This window comes from Trachinotus anak, unplaced genomic scaffold, assembly GCF_046630095.1.
Source record: "Trachinotus anak isolate AG129_WGS33_773 ecotype Australia unplaced genomic scaffold, CSIRO_AGI_Tana_v1 ptg000019l, whole genome shotgun sequence".
NCBI lineage: Eukaryota > Metazoa > Chordata > Actinopteri > Carangiformes > Carangidae > Trachinotus > Trachinotus anak.
The window spans coordinates 2389107-2411302 of NW_027273870.1; the positions used below are offsets into that span (position 1 = coordinate 2389107).

Genomic DNA, 22196 nt, shown 5'->3' on the forward strand with positions numbered 1-22196 from the left:
ATGACCAAGGAACAGGAAGCTGAATGCTCCGAGCTATGTCTGCATATAATTATGAGCTCTTGTGTGTTGACTCAATTCTATATTAATATTTGAGCCTATGATTTTCCTTGTCATTGTATTGGCATTTCTAATGTTTTCTCTACCTCATTTACATATGGTGCACAAAAGGTACATAAGAGAACTTTCTGAGTTTAATTAAAAATCATAATTCATTCATTAATCATTTTATTATTATAGAGTGTTAGAATTGTTATTTTTCCGGTCACTGTTGTATTCTGTGTGTACGTCTGATAAATTATGTGCTCATTCTTCAAATGTCTGCTTCCACCAAAGACATTTGTAGAACCATCAGCTGGGAAATCTGCAACAGGTAAACCCTGCCATACCTAACCATTCTTAGGAACTCCATGTATCATCAGGTATCAAGCTGACAGAGGACATGAATGCTGAGGACAATGGCTATCCACCACAACCATCACTATCCTAGAGACTAATAAATATCTACTCATGTGACTCACCGGGATCCAAGTCAAGCTGGCAGAGGTATTGGGAGGTGCTGAGGGTGACCACCACCACGCGGTGCCTGAGGATGTCCTCCCTTGTGGGCATCTGGAAAGTGACCTGTGTGCTGGAGATGAGACAGTACTGCTGGACCACTGGGTGGACTGTCTTCACCCAGCGGTTCCTGAAGTATACCCTGCAGAGGGAGAGAAAACAGGAAAAAGATCAGGGGACAGAGGTACAACTAGTGGGAGGACAAGAACAATTACTTTGGTAGTCTGGCATTTGTTCCCCTGCATTGTGAACAAACTGAGCACCGAGTACTAGTTTTGATCCACATACATTATTAAATTTGTTCAATCCATGAGGATATTGTGTCAAAAATGGCTCAAAATGTAAATAGTGGGAAAGTGCAGAGTTTTTACAGGACAGACTTTCTTACTTTCTTCAGGAAAGTATAGTATACATGGCTGCACATGACTGTGTACAGCTCAGGTCTGCAGCAAACAGATCGTCACAGACAGCCAGGAAAGAAGGGCCCTTAAGTATCATCTCCTTGGGATGTTGGTCAGTCCTTTTCCATACTCTAGCCCTAAATTCATACTGGCTCTTTATTCTTGAGTGAGAGTCCACTCATCCTAAAGGAGATGAGGGGCTGGAGCTGAGAAAGGAGTTTGCTACATTGATTATGGAGGAATTCACCCTGGAACCCGTTGAAATCAGACTGCCCACTCATGTGAAACAAGCCATTTGATTGCCCATATGGTCCCTAGGCTCTTGTGAGTAGACAGACACACGCACAAACACACAGCTGTCATGTTAGGCCTTTGCCATTCAAGGCAGACCTTGCTTTTCTGTCCTTTGTGACCTTTTGGGGGCTGCTGAAATGTGATTAGAAGTCACTCGTGCAGCATAAGGAAGTTGTGTGTATCTCTTGAGTGTGTGTTTATTGCCTCCAGGTGTAGTTCTTTAAGCAGGAGACTTACTGAAGTCACATCTCCAAAGTAAGCCTGATGTCTGCCTGTTATTGCTATGGGGCAAAGACAACCCAGCCACTCAACAATCTCTGTATAATATGGATGTATCATTCTGACTCCAGGCTTTCCAATAATGTTAATCCAGTTGATGTGCAAAAATGAGTGAGTGTCATACAGATTGTCTCTGGCAAGGCAAATAGACACACAACCACTAAGAACAAAAGATCAAATTTAACTGGTGCTTTTTCACTATATTAATTCACTCTATGAAAAAATATTAATTGTTGTACACAGTTTCACAAACTGAAATTTTCTGCTATTTGGGTCATTCATATAATCATTAATATGGGTGTGCTGTGTTACCACATAAGTGACAAGATCAGGGACTTTAAGGTGGCTCACAGCAGACAAATCACAATGTGTTTATGTGTCTTTGAGGGGGCTGTAGTCCTAAAAGCTGTGTGAAGTGATGTGTATTTTCACAGGAAACATGGTGAGTTTTCTTTTTTTGCCAACTGCAAGTCGGGTCTTAATGCCTCCCACAGGGCACCACTTAATATTTTAACTGTTACACAAAGCACATGCACACACGCAAAGCACATAAAACATGTTTCTGCCCTTAGCCATCAAGTCTTCTTTAGTCAAGTGTGTTTCCTTACCTGAGAGGTCTGGCATGTGGATTGCCTGCTTCAACGTAAGGATGAAGGTAGTCCTTAATGTAAAGGTCAGCCGCACTGTTGGAGTGGGTGCAGATCAGGACCCTGTAGAGACAAAAGACAAGCACTGTCAGACATGAACCTGGATGCACAGTTGCTGCAATAGTCACTGGCAGACATATCAAAACCATGGAACATAAAACCAAAACACTCAGCTGGATTAGATACCACTCAGGGCACGTGTGAACATTTTATGTCATTATTTGGGTGAAGTGACCCTTTACGCTGTCTGTGGGCTGGTTAACTTTAATTTGTGTGACTAAAATACAAAAAGTTTCTTCTAACATCAAGGCATCATTCAGGGTTTTGATTTGATTGTGGCTGCATCTTAAAAGACGAAGCATGTGTGAGAGAGAAGGCCTGTCATCCCCACTGCTTCAAAACATAAAATATCAGCAATAGTGGAAACGAAAATTATTTGTCATGATGCTGATTTACAGCAAGTGCTTTTAAGCCAGCAAATGTCAATTATAGTGTAAGACAGACAGCAACACCACTTTTGTTCACTTATTAAAATTGATATCTGTGCAAAACTGTCTTTTATAGTTACCCATTTAAATGTTAGTGAAACATCGCAACGACATTCTGTATTTGCAGAGACAGCTTTGAGCAGTGGACCTGTATAGTGGCACATACTGGCCACACCTGACCAGGGCCTATATGAATGGCAGCACGAGACCAGGGGGTCTCTTCCCCTTGTCTTTGCTTTTAAAATATCTATAATTCATCCTTAACATAGAATGTTAAATGTATTCAGAGTGAAATGAGGAATGAATATTACATTACTACACATTTTTCAAAGGGCATTTTTTTCTTTTACATTACATATATACACCCCTTTTCTCCCTTATTAAAAACATGTTAACTTCTGTTCGGGGGACACTGTCCGAGGTATTGCATTCATTTTTCATAAAGACCAGGAAACTTGTATGTGCTTGTGCAACATCGTTTTGCTTCTGACACAAGAAGCTGTATAATTTCCTGTGGGTATCTGCACACAGTGAGGGAGCACGCTAATGATGAAAAATGCCAGTGGAAGGTTATCTTGCTACGTTTTATTGTTACACAACACTTTGTGGCCCACTAAAGTGACATAACCTGATTGATCACATTATGGTTTAGATGAACATCCATTCCAGCTCAGGAATCAGATCATCAAACCATCCATGTGCAGTGACCACAAATGACACAAATTCCTCCAAATGACCAACACATTTTGACTTCAAGAAATGACACATACACACTCCGAAGGATGCACACCCACACAGTACAAACAGAGGCTCCACCACCACACCCCCACACACACCACAGCTTGACACTTTGCAGCTCAGTGTTTTCTTAACTTTAAATGTCAAACCCAAGGCTGTTACAGGCCTGGGGCTAAAACTGAGGCCACTGCACATCCCAGCACCTCCTGCCACCTTCACCACGCCCTTTGACTGACCTCTGTTGCTAACTTAAGCTTTTATTAATGATGCACACACACACACGTTCCTTCCCTATAAACACTCAACCACTTACAGTTAATAACACCTTATTAACACTCAGTGACTGCTGGTAGCATCAGTCGTCTACAAGTTCAAAGAGGAAGGTTTGTGACATCGAGGTTGCTGATTAAATCCCAAGATGATGTAAAGGCTGGTAAATATATGGGTGAGAAAGGTTTCAGAAAAATTTCAATAATGTAATGTTTAAAACATGCAGGCAGGTGATGCCGTTGAATTGTATTGCATTATATTGAGAGGTATTTCTCATAGTTTGTGCAGCCCCTTTTTAACAAACAAAACAGGGCAAAGAAAATCATAAAGAGCCTAGAAAAGGGCCATAACGTTGAATCATCAGCTCTCTAAATCAGTAAGAACTAAAAATTATGACCTTTTTGGAAGGAGATTGTATCAGACTACATTAATTTTAGCTAGCTGTCCCTAATAAACTGGCAATTAAGCATAGATTGATAAATTCATTAAGCAATGTTTTTCCTGCCTTATAGCACAGAATAACAACAATCTGTGTGGGATTTGACAGGTTTGCTGATCAATACCACTGACTGAACATGTATCTCACAGGTACTGAGTTTCCCAGCACTTACACTCACACCCGTTAACAAGTCAAGATGCTCAATTTTTTTTTCCACTTTTCCACCCAACACCTTTCAAGTGCTGAAACAAAACCAGCTCCCAGCTATCAGTGCGAACATTTCATTCCTGAGGGATAAAGAGTCCATTCTCAAACACAAATGACACAGTGGTTGATTATTATGATAACACTTTGCTTTGAGCTACATTCCCATAAAATATACATTGGCCCAAATATAAGACTACATCACCACACCACCACAGGATTATAAATGATGATAAGCACTCTTAAATGAAGGCGCAAATTAAAAAAAAAAAAAAATATATATATATATTTAATACATCTTGAAAAAAATAAATAAATAAATAAATAAAATCCATACACAGACCTGCTGTGGTCCTGGCGGAGGATGTGTTTGACAGCCTGTGCCAGGGTGAAGGTCTTGCCGGTGCCGTAGGGCCCAATGATGAGGATTGGCGGCAGGGGGATAGAGATGGGTGTGGTGATGGCCAGGATGGCCTCTTTCTGCTTAGCATTCAGTCGGGGGTCCAGCTGCTCGTCCCACTGCCTGAGGGTGCAGGGAGGATGGGGAAATTATTAGAGGAATTAACAGATGAACTTTTAATTAACTTACAGAGTAATTTGCTATTTTCAAGCATTTAGATAAAAATATTGCCTCATAAACAAGTAATGACTTTGAACATGAGAGAGACAGAGAAACATTCGGCTAATTTAATTAACTTCAGTGGGACAGAGATAAAGCGAGAATAACACATTCTAGCACAGAATGACAGGAAATGTATTACCCCACCCCCCCACCCCCCACACACACACATACTCAACATGACCAATACGACTGTGTCACTCAAGCAAAGCTGAAGTGGGTAAGGTGTCTGGAAACAAGATGCGGGTGGATACAAAAACACTTTAAACAAACAAGCTGTGAGGGACTTGTGGAAACTTTACTTCCTCTTCCATATTATATCATATTGTTATGAATACATTGTATTATGCAGTTGAAATCTAGGTTTGACATTTAAAGTGTTGATATTTATGTGTTTACATGTAACAAATGGGTATATAATATAGATGGGTAGGAGAGAAGGAAGCACATATGTGAATTCATACACAAACTTGTGCAAGTGTTAGTTATCGTGCATGTAGCGTATGAGTCTGTGTTTGTCTCCTAGCATCACCGTCCTCATTATGTTGACTGCATTCTCTAAAGCTTCAACTCCACCAACTGACTGAGCTCCAACTGAGACAAAGTTGGGCAGCTGAGCGATGTCACAGTGTTCAGCAGTGTCTGTGTGTGTGTGTTTGTTTATAAGAGAGAGGGGCTAATGTATTTAATAGTACTATTAGGAGTGACAACTCTTTTATACCAACTATATTGATTAAGATAAACAAATCAAATCAACCCTCCCTGTGCTCAAGATTAATCTTCTGTATTTTGGCTTCCAAAACCAATTTTTTTTTTAAAAAAGACAAAAAAATAAGTAACATTTTGTTTAGTTTCCACCCTTTCCTTGACATAACTAATTAGAACATCTTAATTCTCTGTCACTCAATCACTGAACGGAGTGAAAAGCATAGCAGCTCATTTATTACAGTAATGCAACCACATCTGGCTTATTAGGGTTATTAATTCAAAAACTGAAAAGGATGGAATTAATACTGAATACTAAATACATATTTTGCCACCATACAGGTTACTTGTGGATAAAAAACATTGGTAAAATCTAAGAATTACATTGCATTATGGTGTAATGTACACTAAAATGGTGAACTGATGTCCCTGGTACCATCACTTCTATTTTAGCAAAGGTAAAACTAAGACTTTTAATCAAAGCACAAAATGGACATTAAATATGAATAATCTGTCTTATCATCTTTTTTTGCGAGGACCGATCCAAGTCTTAAATCCACAGACTGAGCTCTGACGTGAAATCAGTTAACTGCATACTGTTTTGGTCTATTGTCATCCTGAGGTGGAAGACGTGAAGAGGAGTTGACAGCAAGGTTATTCACTGACAGTTTTGTATTTCACGCCTCCAAAAAACATAACCACAATCTGACACTGATGTTAAAACTCAAACAAGAACCATAAAGAAACTGAACTTAAACTTTTGCCAAACTCACTCCTTGGCCTATATTTAATGAATCACCCTCACTTATCCAAATTCCAATTAAAACAAAAGTCTACATCAATCATATTCTGGAGCCAAGATAAAGCAGCAGCCTGGAAAATCACAGGGATTATATTTGACTTTGGCTCGAGTCAATAAAGATTACTGCCTTGCTCCCCTCACCTGTCCAACTTCAGAGAGATATCTCAAGCTGCAAGGAGCTGCCAGCATTTCAGAATGACCGCCACGTCAGCAAGGCGAGGGATATTCAGGCAACTCTCAAAATGATGTGGTGTCCCCTCTGTGAGGGTATCTGTCAAGCTAATGCGATGTGCAGGTATTAAAGGAGTTTCTGTATAATCACCGTGTTTAGGATTAGTACTATTTACCATACACGAAAGTGTGTGCACACACCTTTCCTCACTTTTAAATCGTTATAAATGGAGGTTGTAGCCTTTACTAAATGTCTTACATCTCTGATATGAAAGAATTTTTCCTCCTTCACACAGCAGCGTGAAACAGTCTGCCATGTGTGCAAAGTGAAATTCAATTGTCCTTATTTATTTATTTGTATTTGACTTCTTTTTCCATCATTTGATTCAATGGTGTGAGACACCATGCCCAGAGGAGGGGAAAACCATTTTATTGTGGTAGCAATCAATACTGTTTTTCATTATACAAAGTGTAAAAAGTATGTTTTGAATCAGAATAAAACACTGATGGATGCCTTTAATGTGAAACAAATGTCTGCATCAGTATTAAACAGTCAAGCATGTAAGTGTGTGTGTGATGGTGGAATACACACCTGTTTGGACTCCACGGGATTGTGGGGACAAGGCCAATGTCAGGGAAAAGGATGGTGTTATCTTTGATGCGATCCAGGGCGTAGTGCATCTCACAGAGTGGCAGTCGGTTCAGCTGGAACTGCAGCTCCACCTGACACAGAGGCAACACCAAGAGCTTACTAAGCACTCAACCCAAACAACAGTTCATCTGCCCAACCATATATATCCATCTACAAACCACAGATAGTATGTTATAAGCAATACAATATAATTCAATTCATTACAGTATATGGCCCTTCTACCAAAAGCTATTCAATTATTGTGGCGTAATTCTGGATCAAACAGGAATCATTAATTTTTGGTTTAAAACTTGAGGTCATGATCCTATTTTCATGATTTATAGAGAATCCACAGAATTCAGAGAAAACCCCAAAAATGCAATGTGTGAATTATATATGTAAACGGATTTAAAATATTAATAACCAGTGTTCAAGTTATATTATTTTCCAGTTAACTGACAATCTTGCCAGTTGCTCTATGCTGGATATTTTCCACTTCAAAAGTGAGATTTTAAATCTGAATTTGCTGCATCCCATTTCCCTTCCCTGTTTAATCCCTTTACGTAAACCAGGTGTGTGTAATCATTGAGATATTTTCCACTGCTGTGGGGCCGATACATAATAAGGACAGACACAGGCCCCTAACAATTATATTGTTAAGTATGCAATGCCTTTAGGATATGGGTGTTAAAATCATAGGAAGGGAAAAAAATGAATAAACACAAGATAAAACGAGGTAAGTGGAACACGGTAAGGAGGAAAGTGGGGTAGAAAGACAAAGCAAAAGAGTGAAATAAACAAGAAATACAAGAAGAGGAAAGTCTGAGATATGCGAGAGTGAGAAGAGCATGAAACATCAAGAGTGTGTTGAATATTGTAAGAACCCACAGAGGAGATAGGGAAATGAAAATGTAGCACGTAAGCAGGCAGGGCCAGCGTATGCAGAAGAATAAGAAGATTATGCTCCCACTGTGATAGGATGAGGGTTGTTTTGATAACTGTTAACACAGAGCCTTGTTTCCTCTGCCAACAGCAGGAGAGGAGAGATATATCAAACTGGGGCTGCTGAAGGTAGAGTCATTTAGTAAAAGGGAGTTTTCTCAGAACCAGAGAACGTGTAACCGAACAGTGCAGTCAGTACAAACACAGACACACAAGCACACACAGGTTTTCCTGAAAAGATCGCCTTCCTCTGTCCTGTAGCTTTTTGTTAAAACGCTAATCATCTGCCAAGATTTCCAAGTCCATTACATCTGAACGGAGAGAATCATGAGCTGGGTGCTAACTCCCATCGCCAAGGCTGTACAAAGAATTGCCTGTATTATGAGATCATTCAGCTGTATTCTCCACTCTACTGCCAATCCACCAGTCTTATTTAATAAATACACATTAAAAGAAATATTTTTTCATCACTTAATTTTAACACAGACGTCTCAGGCTTAGGCACAGAAGTGTCTCCTTGTCCCTTGGTGATGGCAGTACCTGTATTTCTCTGTCAGGCTGTAGCCCCAGCTCCTCACAGCAGTCTTTGCAGATCCTCAAGAAGATGTAATCCTTCGTCTTCTCCTCGATCACAGCCTCGTAAACGCGCTCTTTGACCCCAGGCGGCGGCTGACTGCTGATCCCCTCACGGCCCAAGGGCAGCAGCAGGACTGAATTTACCTTGGTCATCACTAGCCGTCCAGCCAGCGTGTCCTAAGGTGGAGAAAAAACACTGCTCAGGAGAGCTAGCTGACAATACTGTATGTACCAAGAATTAGATACAGTGTTTAAGGGAGAAAAGGCAGAAACCAGCGTGACAAGCGTGTACTCCAAGTGCCAATTCAACCAGTCCAGTTACCTCAGAAAGTGTTTCAGTGAGTTTGAAGCGTGCAAAGAGTTGTCCATTCTGGGCATACTTGGCTCCAACAGAAATGCCAGTCAGCATAAAGCTGGTAACCAGCTGGAGGTTCACTTTGATGTTAAACCTGGGGGGGGGGGGGCAAACATGGATATTGGTTATGTTCTAGCAGACCTCTATCCTAATCTTATAAATCACTGTAAGATAATAGAGCACTCATGAAACTGCCTTGTCATGCATTATCAATAAACTAGTACCAATATCCCAACACATTCTCCTGTGACTGAGGCACACATGAATCTTTCCTTTGTTACAGAAATTTTAACCCTGGAACGAAATTGCTTCCAACAGTTCAGATTCTGACACATATTCATACTAAGACTGCTGTGTATTCTCACTCCAGACACTGTTTTACATTTCCTTATGACAGAGGCTGACCAGGACTCTCCATTCAGCTACCATTAGAGAGGGGAAAAGTGCTGCTTTTCTGTGGCATAAAAGGAGCTAATGTGATTGGCCGTGACAGATACTGGCCCCACACAAACCCCCGACACACCCACTGAAAATGTACAGTAATAGGTTTCTCTTAGTGCTAGCACATTTCCAAGGGCACCATACATGCCTCAGGCATCTGAGCTTGCTCTGTGCCTTGTTTCACTAAAGAGTCCCCATAAGGACAGCTATACACCGTTAAGGTGACAGAGAGATGGTGAGTTCAAAGTAAATGTAAAGACAAAGACAAAGCCTGCATATGTGTTTTTCACAAGGTCTGGAGACAAACATACAGTTAAAATGGGTTCTCAAGCAAATTATAAAAAACCCTACTTATTTACCATCATTTTGCAAAAGCCTTTCACATTTTTCAAAATGTAAGGCCACTTAAATAAAATATTGTCAGTGAGGAACCTAAAAGGCAGCCAAATTATTTTTGATATGTCCTTCGTATAAAAAACAACCGCGGGCACAAAGCTTATCCGTGCACACGTTTAGTGGAAAATTTAAAAACACTTTTGAGAAAAACATCACTTCAGTTCCAGATTGTTTAAGATTGCCTCTCTGGTCTACGCCTGATCTGAAATGATGAAATAGGAAGAAATATTGGTGGTGAACTGGTGATGGGTGATTGACGTATGCAGATAAGTTAATACATTCTGTTTTTATTTGTGAACCAGTGGTGTTACACAAGCAAAGGGACTCTTGAGGTCTCTTGTTAAGTTTTGCATCAGTATTCTGGCTATTCTCTCAGAGGTGGAAACATGTAGACAAATCAGGCAGCCATGACTCCATGACTCACTCCATGCTCATTTTAGATAATCACCTCATGCCCCTTGACCTCCAAGACAAGACTGGCAAATAGGAGGATGTTACTCTCAGCAAGCAAGAAATAAATCTTGTGTGAGATTATTCTTATAGAAATATTCAGGTTCCATTTAAATGTCTGAAATAAGCTTCAGTCAGTCATAAGAGTCAGCCATGAAAAGTATTAGAACCTGGCAGAACATGGATGGTTTAACAGGCAGAGAGATTATTCATATGCACATTGGAAGTACAGCAGATTAGAATCAGACTTCATACTACAGGTAAGAACAGGAAGGGACCCATTATTTAATTCTTTGAGACAAGATCAAATTAAGAGCAAAAAGGAAAGCTTAGAGACTTTAAGTGCTGGAGGATGGTCCACTGTACTCAGGTTACTGACTGTGGGATTAAGCATTTATTGTTATTTCACTTGCAATCAGCACCACATTTAATTAAACCAGTGAAGCAGCAGGTACGGATTTTCAAAATAAAGCAAAAATCAAAACACTATTTTCCTCACATACCTACAAGGAATCAACTTAGACATAAACGGCGCTCGCACTGTGAGTCAAGCTGTGCGAGACACACACACTCACAGCAAATTCACAATGAAGGTCGAGTCTGACACCTTGTGGTGTGTTGACATCTTGGAGCACAAGATATTTACACCAGTCAACTTCAGACAAGACCCATTTTGATTGATGTCATGTATCGATGACTATGTATTCTTAGTAGTCAGATGAATTCAAACTCATTTATAGAGTAAGTCTAAAACCGGAAACATTCACCACAGAAAATCAAACATCAGCAGATGACAAAACAGCAAAAACAAACAGCAAGCCAAAAAAATGAGGGTGAATAATTATGTTGTGGGTCGAGATAATTAGAGGAAGTTGAGAAAGTTAGCGTGGGGGACGGTCAGGAGACCCACGACTGACAATCTGCGGGGCCTGGATGTAGTTTAAGTGGCTTAATAGGTCTGTGATGTGGGGAACCAGTCAGAGGCCTAGAGACAGCATCTTGGACCAATTACACGATTACAAATAATAATGACATTACAAATAATCAATACGTAAACTCATTAAAAAGACAACCGCATCAAAACCATCACCAACTGATCAATATATCAAACAAGTTTAAAATATATTCTTGAGAGTAATGTTTATTATTTGTGGCCAAATTAGAGCAGTCTGACCAATCACTGAGATGTCTTGTTCAGGTTTTAAAAATGCACAACTCTATTCTAATTTTAAAAGCTCTGGTTGAAGGCTCTGGGAAAAGTGAGTACGTGGACCTTGGATAAGATTAGTAATCATCCTGCAACATGATAGTTTCAAGGTACATTCGTCTACACTGCCAGAGTTTGCCTGGCATTTGTACCTAACATTAGTTCTTACTGTCAACGCTTCAGAATGTAAGATGACAAGGCTGCGGTTTTAACTAGTTCACACACAGATAAACACACATCAAATGTGTGTGTCTCTATGTTTAGATCTCAACAAACACACTTAAAATTCTCTTAATACAGGTTTATCATGTACTGGGGGTGCCTACAAAAATATTTAAATCTTATACCAATGTCCATCTCACATGTGTTTCCTCAACTCAAGGCTCTACAAAGTGGTCAGTTTTTGCCATATATAGTAAACATCATAGAGTCTGAACACTGACTATTCACAGACATATCCACATATATGTTTTGGCCAATATACAAAAAGAATTCAGCACATAGAAGCTGCATTTGTACATACATTTGACGCTTATTTTTGCACAGTCAAGTTGAATATATTTTGGTGTATGTGTGTTTTTATATACACTATAATATATTTTCTAATTTTGTGTTCAAATTTTGCTGATATATTTTTAGTAGATGTTTTGGAACTTTCAAATATCTGTGTTGTTTGGGTTTTACTTCAGAATTTTTTTATTTTTAATTTACTAGCTGAGCGAGAAGAAACCATGAAAGATTGTGTACTCACTTGCTAACTTCCTTATATTGTGCAATCTCCTCTATGTAGAGCAGGTCATGCAGTCGGGCCTGGTAGTTGTCTTTGGTCAGAGTCTTGTCCAGGACTGACTGGGTGAAGAGCTGGTCGGCCGACAGAGGGATCTGGTAGCGGGAAAGGAGGCTGCGCTCCAGTTCAGCCATCGTCTCGTTAGGAGTGAACTCTACGATGGTCTTACAGGAAGAGTCCCAGCGCTTTGCAGTTATCAAGAGCTGCTGCCTGGCTGCCATCAAATGTTCTAGGTCTGGAGCACAATGGACAAGAGGGCAGGTGAAAGCATTAATTGCTGTAACTCTGCTATTTGACCAATTTTCATCTGTAGTTAAATAAAAAAATCTTTTCTAAATATCAAAAACGTACTACAAAAACAAAATGCACAAAACAGAAAAACTCCTACAAAACAATCTATACCCTGCCACCAATGTTTGATACACACTTTGATGACTGCACTAATGTTTTGGAATTAAAACATTCATTCACTTGTCACTCGCCTCTAGGTGACCTCCTTGCTTTAACATACCTTCAATAGAGGCAGCATCCACCATGATGCGCTGCATCAGCACAGGTTCTGAGCCGAAGTCAAAAACAACGGTCTGTCTGAAGGTGCCAAAGATCTCTGTGCTGAAGCTCACTGCAACCTTGTAGACACAGTTGTCCAGGCCATTGTCTGCTGCCACTGTCAGAACAACAACATCTATTTTAAGTGCATTTAAACATGCAGTCAAATGCTGGGAGATATTTCCCCATTAAATCGAATTAAACTACACAACACCATTTGCAAATTACATTTTGTCTACAAATGTAACAAAATTAAAATAAAAAAAACGTGGAAAGTCAAAATGCACAGTTTAAAATGTGCTGTAAACAAGACTTTATTACCTCAAATTTACATAATCTAAAATATTTTACAAGCTACAAGCTATATATGGTCGAGGTAAAACACGTCTTTCCAGAATAAAGAGCTAAGAACAGAATTGCAAAACCTATTCTGGGCATCCAGTCCCAAAAAATCAACTGCACAAACCATGGAAGCAAATATCATGTGTTTTTTGTCAACTTGCCTACACATGCTTGCTTACACGAGGAGCCTGAGCTGCACTTGCTTCTGGTTTTGGTGCAGTGTCAGTGCCAGGAACACCAATACGTTACTATATACAGTAATTCATTTATTTATATTATTATTTATTCGTTTTATTTCCCTAGAGACAGATGTTTTATCTCTGGAAATTCGGACAGATTCTCTGCTTTCAAGTTTCTCAGTCAGTTTTAGAACAAGTCATAGTAAATGGCAAAGTTCAAATAATTTGAACTTTAAACACTCACACTGTTCAGCACCAGTTTAAAGTTCAAAGTTAAAAATGTGACAAAAATGTGTGATGGAGGGACGAAAAGATATATATGTCATGTATCATATATGTCATATATGGTCAGAATTTTAAGAGAGAAAAATATTTCTGGTCACAAAATAATAAAAAGGGATATATGACATACATGCTGTGTCCTCTCCTGGAGTCCACTCTTGGCAGCCTTGGGGAACAGCTTGGAGCCGCTCCCCAGCTGACACGCCTGTGATGAAGAAATGTGGTCGATGGGCATCATAGAGCAGGGCGATGCGGTACAGCTTTCTAGCCGGCTAGTAAGAGACAGAGAGAGTGAGAACATTCACACGATCAAAAGATGTTTAGTTTTATGGTCCAACTAACACTGTCAGACTTGTAGTGAAAATAAGGCGTCATTATTCATGTGTGTCACATTGCAATCGGATCCTACCTTGCACAACAAGGAGAAGGCCCAGGAGTGGGAGGATTTTTTGGTGGTGACAGTAACAGAGAGGCTGGAGCTGGTTTCTACATTCACTCCTTCTAAACAGTCGCTTAGCTAGAGAAAGAAAACACAAGTTTAGAAAAAGTCGTCTGTTGCGGACAGGTGAAAGTTAATTTCACTGCGGCATAAAATATAAATGACTGCAACCTTTGGACGCATCACATATCCCACTCAATGGTCAAGAGCCAGATATGGATTAATCGTGTTAACAAAGGATGTGTTATTATGAATGCGTCTTCCTGATCAAACTGAATGATTCTTGCCACTTATTATCTTTTGTCTGTGACGTCAACAGAACTGCAGTAATTTAAAAAAAAAGATTCAATCTCATAACCATTTTGAGACTGCCATGACAAGGATAAGGTCGGGTGCTTCATTATTTTAACTTGTGGAAAAATGACTCATTTAAATCAGTTGAGTAGTTTGAATGTTTCAGAGCTTTTTATCCAGAAAAACTGCAGCTCCTCCATTTATTTGCGCTTGTTTACAGTTTATGGCGAGGACGCTGACAATGTTTCTCCTATTGGAAATGTGTTGTGCCATCTCAACCCCAGAAAGGGTCTATAACAAAGCTAAATAATGGAGAGCATGTTTATGTTTAATGTTGACAGGAGGGCAAAGACTGAACTAACTAACCTAGAAAGTTAAACAACTACAAGTTATCTAGAGTTAGCTTCTCACTAGATTGCACTAAGGTGTTGGTACTGTCCCTGCTAGATTTACAAGGTAAATAGAGGTCAATAAAAACACAACACATATTTTGGATGGCCCCTCTAGGAAATGACCCCTCACCTTCACAGAATTTATGCTGTTTTGCCAAGCCAATTTTGAGCTTGAATGCACCACAAAGCCACTCACCACTTTCTCTGGGGAGAGGGAGTTCATCCACTTCTCTATCAGGGTCTCCATGTAGTTTTCGGTGAAATGCTTGCTCTCCTGCTGCTGTTTGAGGCGGATGAGGCGTGACGCATAGCGTTTCTGCCACTCCATCAGCTCCTCCTGCGAGTGGGCTGACGTACACTGGGCCCCGTACCGACACAGACCCTGCTCCAAGTACCTACAGCGAAGGCAAACAGCATATGCTCAAGTGGTGTAAAAACAAGCAGTTGAAGAATAAATTATTCAACTAAAAACAATCAGTGCCAGTTTCAACTAATTGTTTTGCGTCATGAATTAATTAGGAACACCAAACATTCTCTAGTTATAACTTTCTGATGAGAAATAGCTGCTTTTCTTTGTTTCATACAACAGTAGTAAGTAAACTGTGCTGCTGGTGCTGAAGTGGAACATGTGCTAAAGGCTCTGAAGGGAAACTCAAAGAAAGACAAGAGCTCGGGTTCAGCAAATTTGTGCTTATCCATCTACACAAATATCCAAGAGGTATACTAGTATTTCAGTGTGAGGAGAGATTAAATTTAAATCTCTATCAGTTTGCTACTGTGAATCATAATTTTACAGCTTTTCTTGTAACTGAATACACGATCACTTCCTGCCGGTTGTTTTATATTCACTGTCTTTCACACAATCTAGAGCAGTGGATGAGGCATATTAATTTTCTTCTGCATTTTTGTGGCTGAGAAATAAATTCTTCATTACTCACATCTGTGTGCAAATTACGAGATGGTTAGTGTTACCTTTTACAGAGGGTGTACTCCTCACTGCTGGTGACTCCTCTGGGAGGAGGCCGGAACTGCCAGCCATCTTGAACCTCTGTCAATACACACAGCCAAATGGTCAATACGACACTGAGCCAAAGCCTCTAAAAACATCATGAGATGGGCTTCAGCCAGCTGTTAACCTGTTGTTTCAGCTGCCAACTGGCTGAGTGAAGGCTTTCTAAACATAAATACTATCTACAGGTGATTTTTTTTTTTTTTTTTGCAAGTTGAGGAAAGTATTGAAATCAACTCGTGCAACAGATTTGCTCACCTTCCTCCTGGTCATCTGTGTATTCTGGTGCCATGTCCCTATTTATAGCCTGACAGAGACAGAGATGGGGTGGATGCAGAAAGATTATTACTGTCATGTCAACTGCTAGCTCAGCCACATATAAGCAGTTAGGATACCGGACTTATTACATGCAAATGAGCAATAAATCCACAACAGCTACAAGCTAGACAGGGGAGCACAAAATAATTAAGTTAGTGTTGGAGTCTGGCCATTAGTCATCTTTATGACTCTCGCCTGCAAGCATTAAACCATCAAAACCACCAACAAAAGGCATAAACAAAGTAGGACAGGAAGCAACAGTAAGGTGTACAGCCCCACAACCAGAGACACTTACCTCTATTTCTGAGAGGAGCATTTTTAATCTGGTCAGGTCTTTTGCAACAATGCCATTCTATGAAAGAAGGTTAGAAAAAGAAAAGATTTTCATTACATCAAACTACTGCAAGTAGTGCTTTCAGTTCATGTTTACAACTCACCACTTTGAAATCAACTGGCAGATTTTGCTAAGTGTAGCCATATTTATGATTCAATAATCATGTTGTTTTACAGAGATTTATACGCAAGTTTTAAATCCATCCCATATTAAAAAGCTACACTACACAAGTTTGTATATTTGCATCTCCAAACAGCAGTGGAAGACGTCACCTGAAAAGCCATAGACAATCCATATGTTGCTGTTTATATGTCACTATTTTTCATTTTTACATTTCTTGATATATTTATAAGCAACAACAAATCTCCAACAGGGCCTATTGTTATTTTATTACCAACCTTACTTTTTACAACACAGATCCCAGCAGAACTTCTCTAGCACTACTTTTTAAAATCCACGTACACGTGTCTGATTTCTGTTATTCGATCGCTGTGAAGCACTTTTATTACAAGCTACAAGTGTCAATGAAATCTAAAGAAAATAAATGGCAGTTGTGTACATCTTAATAACTGTGAAAGACACACTTGAATGACACTCCACAGGACAGCTAATCTACACTGTGTTTGGAGTACAAGCGTCACACGGGGCCAAGATGAAGTGGCAAATAAAGGAGAGAAGACACAAGAGTTTACTGCCTCCTTCAGTGTTTCCATTCTAATTCTGAAGTACTTCACATGTGTGCCTGAGAAATTCAATGGTTTTGCCAAACAGTTTTATCAGCTTTTAGAGTGCAAACATTGAGAAACTGCAAAACTTGAGTCCATGAAAGTATAGCTTGCGTAGACACTAAAATACAAGGAAGGGGAGGATGAGGAGGAGTTGAGGGAAAACAAAGAAAGAGAGGCTTAAAAAAAGGAGGGGGGCAGTGAGAAGTTGAAAGATAATCAGCCCAGGCTGTGTCCAAAAAATGTGAGTCTCTAAAAGAGACATCCAGAAAGAGGGGGAGAGAGACCTGCCTAGTAAACAGGATTGTCCTCACTTGCATAAAATGTTGCATGACCTTGGGGCCAAGCTCAACCTCTGAGTGTGTGTGTGTGTGTGTGTGTGTGTGTGTGTGTGTGTGTGTGTGTGTTGCAGTGGGCAGGAAGTGGTTGCAAAAAGGAGAAGAGTAGAGCTGGAGGAGGCACCTTGGCAGTAAAATGCTTGGTGTATGAAGACAGTGGTTAGAATAAGCAAAGGGAGGAGAGAAGTCAGATGGAAAAAAGTGGGAAAAGGAAGGGAATATAAAAAGTGACCTTCAGTGTGTGTTAAAACTGATACAGGCAGAGCACTACATCTTAGATATCTTATTCATGTGGCCCTTTTTCCAATCCAGAAGTGGCCTTGTAGAACATCACTCCAAAGTTAGGCTGGAACTTTATCCACTGTCCAAATGTGATACATAAAGTTGTTGGATGAGCAGTTTTTGATAGGCTTTGTTTTCACTATAACTTTGCTAACATATCTGGATGACACATGTTAGCACCTATTAAAAATCATACAGCTATACAGTAAAATGACCATTTTAACCATACAGGACCCTGTATTTGATGTCACTGGAGCATCTCAGATCACTTAAAGGAAGGAAAATCTGGACCTCAGCAAGTATAAAGGTATATAAAGGTATCCAAGCCTTAAATGCACTGTGCCATAACACTCTAATTGCACTGACTGTCAGTATGCATATTTTGTATACATTTGTTTATTAATCATACCATTGGCTCTCCATACAAGGCTTTAGAGAGGATGCTGGCCACCTCCTGCAGGCTGCCATCCAACAGCATGGAGCGCAAGCTGGCCTGTAGCGAACCGTCTCCTCTGGCAAACTCTTCTACCAGGACTAGGACAGGACAAAAAGCACAGAGGAGCAAAACGTGAAATTTTACTTTTGTCAGGTTTTGTTTATTTTGTTGGGTTTCCACCCCCAGTCTACTAAGCAGACTACAGCAGGGCCCTGCTAATTCAGGTTTACCAAAGTTTGGCTGTGTCCATGACTAACACTAACCTTCACTGAATGACCTGAGACATTACCCATCATTTGAACAAAAGCTGAGACAAATTACCGACCCAAACATTTGTTTTTAGCCTTCGTCTTTCAGTTCTGACTCAAAGCAACGACATTTACCCAACAGACGTAAAGCAAACAGCTTGAATTGTGCTGAGTAAATCAGACCAATTTAAAATTCCTTCTACTACACAGAGACCAAAGCATGTTAAAGCTTACCGCCTCCCTCCTGCCTACACTTTATTTAAAACAAAAAAAAAAAAAAAACAGACTATACAATATCAGCAGATGGTTCCAATTTGAGCTGCTCCTCACCATGTTTGCAGTCTTCATCTGCTTCATCATAGTTTTTCTGGGGGCAGAAGAGAAAAAAAGTAGATAAGTGGTAGCCATAACAAATGGAAATACTTTGTGTTTGAGGGTCAAAGCTTCATATAAGCTCCAAGAATGGCTATCTTTGCCTCACGATAGAGTCCATCGCACTATCATTACAGGACTTAAGTAGTTTCCATAATCCCAGGGCTTAAGTAACTGGTATAATTTTAGTGCTCTCGGAAGATAACATAAGAATACCATGGGGGAAAAAAAGTAGGGTTCATTGTTCTCATTTCTAAGCATCTCCTCATGGTAATTTACCCAGCGATTAGAAGAACAACAGTGGATTTAAAGTACAATGATCAGCTTATGACATTTCAGTGTAATGCATTAATTGTTTAGGAGAAAAATGGCTTCTATTTGATGATGACTGTGTGACATTGCAGAGTTCTCCTTAAAAGTTAACTCGTGCTTGCTACCACAACTGTCCTCACCAGCTGCAGGAAGGCAGCAATTCGGTAGAGCAGGGCACGGCTGCGTAGGGGTCCGGTGGCGGCAAGGGATGGAGGGCTCGGCGGGACAGGGGCACTGGAGGATGGGGCTTGGGGCACAAGGACCACCAAGGCGTCCGTGCTGTGGCTGACTGCCGCCTCGTACTCCCGCCTGACTAACGATCTGCTGGCTTCTTCACATGACTTCTCCGCTCTCCTGTCCGCCATGACTCAGGGACAAAACGTCTGGAAACAGAAAAAGACAAGAGCAAATACAATAAGAACAACTTTATTTGTTTGCTTCACTTTCCATCTAAGATTGTAATGACCAATTTTCTGATATAACTTTTGCATCTTACTGAAACTTAATTGTGAAACACACTATTAAGATTTTTTTTCTTAATGAAAAAAAACATAAATTCTTAACTAGTGCTTCCTATACATTGCTTTATTTGTTGTAGCCCACCACAATGTCAATATTGACCACCACATATTTATTTTCTATTCATTTAAAAAAATATTTCTAATAGGTAAAATCTTGGGCCTGTGCACGGTAAAAAAAATCCATTAAGTTTTTACCATCCCTGTCTGTCTCTTCACCAGTCCTCTCTCTGTGCCGGTCATATATAGTCAGTCACCAACAGGACCCGCCCCCATGTCGGTGTTTCCAATGACGACACATGCAGACTCACAAAGTGAAAACAATACCAGTCACACGCTGTCGGAGTTGGTAACAAGTCGTCATCATTACATGTGACTGAGGCATATTTCATAGCATAGCAAGTCTGATGAAATTTTTGACCTTTGGACACTTTTCATTTCTGTTGCATGTCGAAATTTCAGCCTGAATAGGTATAAAATAAAATACTAAACACAATTCAATATTGTGCTGTTAATAATTTATTTAATCTGTAAAAACCTTTAACAAAAGCATTACCCTGAATCCCATGCTGGCTATATTTGGCCTACTCTCTACTCCTTCCTCTTTAAACAACGACAATTTAGCCATTTCTCTTTCCCTTGTCAATCTACACTCAATACACAATAATGACAAAGTGAAAACAGAATTTTAATTAAAAAAAAAAAAAAAAAAAATGTTGCTCAGTTGTCAGCTATTTCTCTTGATCATCTCTGAGACCCAGAGTTCCTTGAGTCCACCTGTAGTAAATTCAGCTGATTCGACATGACTTGGAAGGGCACACAACTGTCTAAATAAGGTCTCACAGCTGACAATGCAAATAAGAGCAAAACCTAAGCCATGAGATGGAAGGAGCTGCCTGCTGAGCTCAGAAACATGTGAAACAATATGATGGTGCTTGGTTTTTTTTGACAGAACCAAAGGTGATGTAGGCACCGGAGATGTGATTCTTCCAGGACTGACAAAGGCAGTATAACAACCACACAAGCCTTATATTCTGATATCAGAGTTGAAAAGAAGAAGAAGGCAGGCGCTGTAAAAATGATAACAACTACACGTGGAATGGCAGCAGCAAGTGCAGGTGCAGCAACAGGTCCACCGCGACTTGTGGGGAAAAAACAAACAGGGCGAGACTAATGTATGGAGATATTTTGTATTTGATGCAAATCACCAGGGACAAGTTATAAACAACCAAAAGTCAGCAAGCAAATGGTGCCACAGAGCATTTCAAATTAAATGTGGAAACACTTCAAACTTATCTAAACAGCTCAAAGACAGACGTGGATCTATACACAGAACTCAGCCTGAGCGAGTTCCAGTTTTAACTTCATATTAACAACACGTTTAAATGTTACTGTTATTGCATCACAAAGGCTAATGTTATCTTGTCCAGGCTAACAAAGTAACAGCTCATAACATGAGCTGCGTGCTCACAATAGTAGGCTACGGTCAATACTGTTCAGTCTGTCAAAATATAACACTGACTTTTTAAATTAATATATTCAGACCATGGATCTTTCACCTAGGCAATTTAAACTACTGCTTGCACATCTCAAAGGAGTTTTAAATCGAAAGCAACTGGACTAGTCCCAGCCTGGTCAGGTGCGAGAAAGAACTGATGAAGCCTCTTGGATGAGAGGTGAAACGTCTTCCTAGACAAATAACCAAGTCCAGTTGCTTTCGATTTAAAACTCCTTTGAGATACTATGACCTGGACAAATGAGAATATTCACAGGCTTACTGCTTGCACACCGATTATATGGCGGTGTGTGCATGTGTGTGCATGCTGATTTGTTTTTTTGCTGTGTTAAATTTCATCGAGTGTTGGTACAGAATACCAAATTCCTGGTATGTGACTTCCATAATTTCTAAATGAAGTAGGTATGGAACAAGCTGGAATCTCCCTAGAGCTCACTGCACAGCCAAACTGAGCAATCAGGGGGAAACGCCTTGGTAAGGGAGGAGACCAGGAACTCAATGGTCACTTTCACTAAACTCCAGTGATCAGTGGAGAGAGTGGACATGGAAAATGAAACTGAAACTTAATTGTTAAAATTTTTAAGACCTTTAATGAAAAAAACAAAAAACAAATACTTGATCAGTGTTTCCTATACATCAATTTATTTGAAACCATAAAGTTTTTACCATCTGTCTCTCTCTTTACCAGTCCTCTCTGTGTCCCTGTCATTCGGCCATTCATGATACGTAATCACAACCTAACTATTTCCCAATGGCATAACCCCATCTTGCATGATTGTGATGCTATTCTCATTCTCATGCCTAGCCACATCGTCATCATCATTACATGTGACTCAGACATATGTCAAAGAATAAAAAGTCAGATGAAATGTTTTTCTGTACCTTTGGACACCTTTCCCGTCTGTTGCATGCTG

General features: G+C 39.9%; 1 protein-coding gene across 2 annotated transcripts in view; it reads right to left on the minus strand.

Moving 5' to 3' along the window:
• helz (helicase with zinc finger) overlaps positions 1-22196 on the minus strand; it is a 55658-nt gene that overhangs the window by 28190 nt on the left and 5272 nt on the right. The window contains exons 1-18 of one of the 2 annotated variants that reach the window (XM_071505605.1): positions 19965-20078; positions 19389-19631; positions 18895-18931; positions 18290-18414; positions 16497-16553; positions 16142-16190; positions 15847-15922; positions 15071-15269; positions 14159-14266; positions 13880-14021; positions 12909-13064; positions 12362-12632; positions 9084-9210; positions 8726-8938; positions 7205-7335; positions 4659-4838; positions 2138-2239; positions 519-697 (exon numbers count right to left, since the gene is read on the minus strand). In XM_071505605.1, coding sequence (XP_071361706.1) covers positions 519-697; positions 2138-2239; positions 4659-4838; positions 7205-7335; positions 8726-8938; positions 9084-9210; positions 12362-12632; positions 12909-13064; positions 13880-14021; positions 14159-14266; positions 15071-15269; positions 15847-15922; positions 16142-16190; positions 16497-16553; positions 18290-18414; positions 18895-18931; positions 19389-19613 — 2377 coding nt within the window. In that variant the 5' untranslated portion in view covers positions 19614-19631; positions 19965-20078. Of the gene's footprint in view, positions 1-518; positions 698-2137; positions 2240-4658; positions 4839-7204; positions 7336-8725; positions 8939-9083; positions 9211-12361; positions 12633-12908; positions 13065-13879; positions 14022-14158; positions 14267-15070; positions 15270-15846; positions 15923-16141; positions 16191-16496; positions 16554-18289; positions 18415-18894; positions 18932-19388; positions 19632-19964; positions 20079-22196 lie in introns of those variants that run through there. The other variant, XM_071505604.1, reaches the window with a different exon arrangement.